Source organism: Octopus bimaculoides, chromosome 3 (genome assembly GCF_001194135.2).
Source record: "Octopus bimaculoides isolate UCB-OBI-ISO-001 chromosome 3, ASM119413v2, whole genome shotgun sequence".
In the NCBI taxonomy this organism is placed as follows: Eukaryota; Metazoa; Mollusca; class Cephalopoda; order Octopoda; family Octopodidae; genus Octopus; species Octopus bimaculoides.
Genome location: NC_068983.1, coordinates 11,365,087 through 11,369,080, shown reverse-complemented (window position 1 = coordinate 11,369,080; position 3,994 = coordinate 11,365,087). Strand labels below are relative to the sequence as shown.

The window sequence follows — 3,994 nt, the reverse complement described above, 5'->3', positions numbered from 1 at the left end:
TATATATATATATATATATGTATGGCATTATATTGTACACTATCGAATTCTGTACTGTGGATATTATTATTTCTTTAAAAAAAAGGCATTCAAGATGGAAATTCTCACCCTAATATCTTCACATAATGTATGAGAAGATATGAACGCAACAATACGGCAATTAGTTTCTTACAATTTTACATTCAGAGGTTTTATCCTAAAACGTATAAAAAAAAACTATAGATATCCATGTTTGTTAAATAGACACTGAAAGCAATAAAATCAAGTTAACTGCGTCAGAATTATTTATAAATTTTTTTTTTCTTTTATTTAAACAGGATTTTCCAAACAAAAATAAATAAATAAAAAATCGGAAAAGGTTAAAATGAATACCAAACCGGGTACCAACCCTCTAATATATCTATATAAGTGTTTAGACGAAACCGGAGAGATATAGGAAGTGACGTCATCCGCTCTCACGGTTCTCTCTATGTCTATTGTTCAACACTAAAGTAAATATAAACATGAGCCATTATTATTACTATAAGGATGAGCTGGATTGGCAGAATATGGTAGTGTCAGACTAAAATGTCCTGGAATTATTTTGTTATAATCGCATTAAGCCAGGACGTCGATTTTGCCTTTCATCATTCTCTCAAGATCGATTAAATAAAGTACCAGCCAAATTATGTGGTTATTTGAGCAGCTAGAAAGAATAGCTAAATCACACGCCCAACTGTCCTAGAAAAATGAAGGACACGTTTATTAATGTATGTAATCTTATTTTGGCAAATAATAAAAAGAAAAAAAATTAGGGATGATCAGGGAAAGAATTTTTCTTACTCAGATCAAGGTTGAGATGAAATTAAAAACACCATTATTACAATATATTACAGGCTGCAAGCTCTATCTTAAATTTATAATAGGATAAACACATCGTTAAAAATAGACATAGACAAAATATAACTGCATTTGTTTGCTGTCTTTGAAAAGCATTTTATTGTCTTAAATGAACGTAATTGGGTGGTTATTATTATTATTTTCTTAATAAACTGACAAACATATCTGTCTGTTTGTCTGGGTGAGTCAGTCAATAAAATGATGACACAGAAATGGCTACAGGTTTGCTTCTCCATTGATCGTCGATCATTCAGCAGGGAATAACAAAACAATAATTATTTTTAAGAAACTAACCAAGTCCGAGCAACGCATACCAAAATAATATGTATCAATATCCATATAATAACTATATTAGGCGAGACTATATATATTAAAGACTTCGGATTTCAAACTAGTCTAAAATCTAATTGCATATATTTATTTATTTTTTTCACCTGCATACACACACTAAAATATATATATATATATATATATATATAAAGAATTATAATTATATATAAATACGTGTGTGTACTTTGGCGGACAAATAATTGCTTTCGTGCAAAGAATATTATTTATTCAAACAGAAATATATATATGTAAACAATGTCTCCCTTTCAAATTTAATTGTTTATTTACCGACCAAGATTTATATATAACAAAAAAAACATATATATACATACTATTAGCACACGCAACTCTCAAATTCCTTTTTCTTACTGTTTATCTTTGTAAATTTGTGACTCAAAATATAAATACACACACACATATATATATATATATATAAATACACACACACACATATATATATAAATACACACACACACACACATATATATAAATACACACACACATATATATAAATACACACACACACATATATATAAATACACACACACATATATATATATAAATACACACACACACATATATAAATACACACACACATATATATATATAAATACACACATATATATAAATACACACATATATATAAATACACACACATATATAAATACACACACATATATAAATACACACACATATAAATACACACACACACATAAATACACACACATATATAAATACACACACACACATATATATATATATATATATATATATATATATATATATATAAATACACACACACATATATATATATATATATTATTATTCGAAGTGTATAGTATCAAATATCCATATATATATATATATATTATGCACACACTTCTGTATTTTTTATTTTTGCCATCAAAACGGGTCATAAAATCGCACAACAGTCTTTGTTTTCATTTTTCGATTCGTCTTATTAAGGCAATATCTTATTTATTTTTATGATGTTTACCAAAACAGAGGCACAACACTGCAAAGTTTAGTCTAGAAAACAACTTCGAAAGACTAAAATAACAACCACTACACTACTGTTATTAGATAGTGGGTGTCTGTGTTCGTTTGTTTTGTATCATTTCGGCTTGAGACAAAATAAAAAAGAAGGAGAATTATGAAAGGAAATGCAAGTACGTACCATACATTCTAGATCAGACCAACACGTATCATAAGGCAACCGCATCAACTGTGAAGCGTCTTCGCTGTTTCCGAGTCTTCTGACCGCTAAATTGATGTATCCATCCATTCTGGAAAACGTTCTGAGATTCTGATTTTTTGCAATTGGTAAGTGATGAGTTTAAAATAGAGGAAAAAAACCTTCGTGAAATTCGGGGGGGTTAAGGAATATGAAGGAAAATTTCAGAAGCCATAACACAATATAAGATTCTACTACTATTTGACACCGATTCGCCGAACAACTACCCGATATTTATACATCAAATACAGTAAGCACTAAAAATATTAATACACTTGTAAGAAATAGAACCTATTTTTTTAATTTTTGCAGTTTGAAAGCAGCAGTTAAATGATAAAATGTAACATTAAAATGTTTGGATAATATGTTTCAGCGAATAAAAAAGAACTATATTGATATTTTCAGTCGATAACATTAAGTACGTAATTTATGTTATGATTGTTATTGTATACAAACAGTGCGGATTGATTTTACTTAAGTAATTTTCCTGTTAAGACATCTGACGTCACTGGCAGACAGCCGTCAGACATTTTAGTCAAGTTATTCAGTCGTAGTCTGCTCCAGTCAATGGTAGAAGAAGCTTTAAGAGAAAGACCTAAATATTTTAATTTTGCACTTGTTAGCCACATGTCTCGATGAAAAAAAGTAATGGCTTTGAATCATTGAGATCCAAACTAAATATAATCAGTGTGAACGTCTGATGATATATATTTAAATAATTAGACGTCCATATATCAGTGCAATGAATCGATTCATGAACTAAATGATGACACCGATTTTTATGAAAATTCATGGCGAATCATGATACCAAATAAATACAAAACCTAGACATCTGAAGGCCAAACCTTTATTAATTTTCGGTCAGTGGTGTAGCTACTTTATAACAAAAAGCTGATTTTTAAAAAAATCTAGCAATTTAATTTTAAATAAGCATTCACTTTATGTAATTCTTCGTTTAGGCGTCTTGTTGAATACTGGACTGGAAAGCCTTTTCAAAAATTAGATGAATGTTTAAGTGCCTTACAATATTTAATGCAGCCTATCCCATTTCTATGCGCTAGAAATACGAGAGACTTGATGGGGAAATGGTTGAAATTATACTTTCCAGCAATGAATTTAATCGGACACACATATATATATGCTTAGTCACGTGAACTGAGTATCAAGAGAGTTATCTCAACGCTATAATAATTACACTCGACTTTTTAACCCCTTGCTTGTAAAATCAAACACATTTGTTCTGATTCAAAGCTTATAATGGCAAACCTGATGAAAGCCATGCAAATGGTACAAGATGCTTTCGAATTATACATATGCGTGCCTATAGATCGCTGACCACTACACACATTTTTTTCTCTCCTTGTTTCTTTCTGTGTTCCTTTCTGTGGAAGAGCGTAGGCTCGAAACGTTAAAGACTTTTTCAATTCCAGAGCGTTATACTAAACTAATATATCTGTTTGTTTTCTACACCACCTGTCTTCGTTTTTTGTTTTTTTGTTTTTGTGAAGTCTCTCTCTCTCTCTCTCTCTCTCTCTCTCTCTCTATATATAT

The 3,994-nt window shown here is 29.8% G+C and overlaps 1 protein-coding gene across 1 annotated transcript in view; it reads right to left on the bottom strand.

Annotated features, from left to right (window-relative positions):
• The window catches only part of LOC106877484 (next to BRCA1 gene 1 protein), a 37,259-nt gene extending 34,581 nt beyond the window's left edge, over positions 1–2,678 (bottom strand). The window contains exon 1 of the mRNA XM_014926398.2: positions 2,387–2,678. Within this exon, the coding sequence (XP_014781884.1) occupies positions 2,387–2,494 (108 nt within the window). The 5' untranslated portion in view covers positions 2,495–2,678. The remainder of the gene's footprint in view (positions 1–2,386) is intronic.
• Between the last annotated feature and the right edge of the window lie 1,316 nt (positions 2,679–3,994).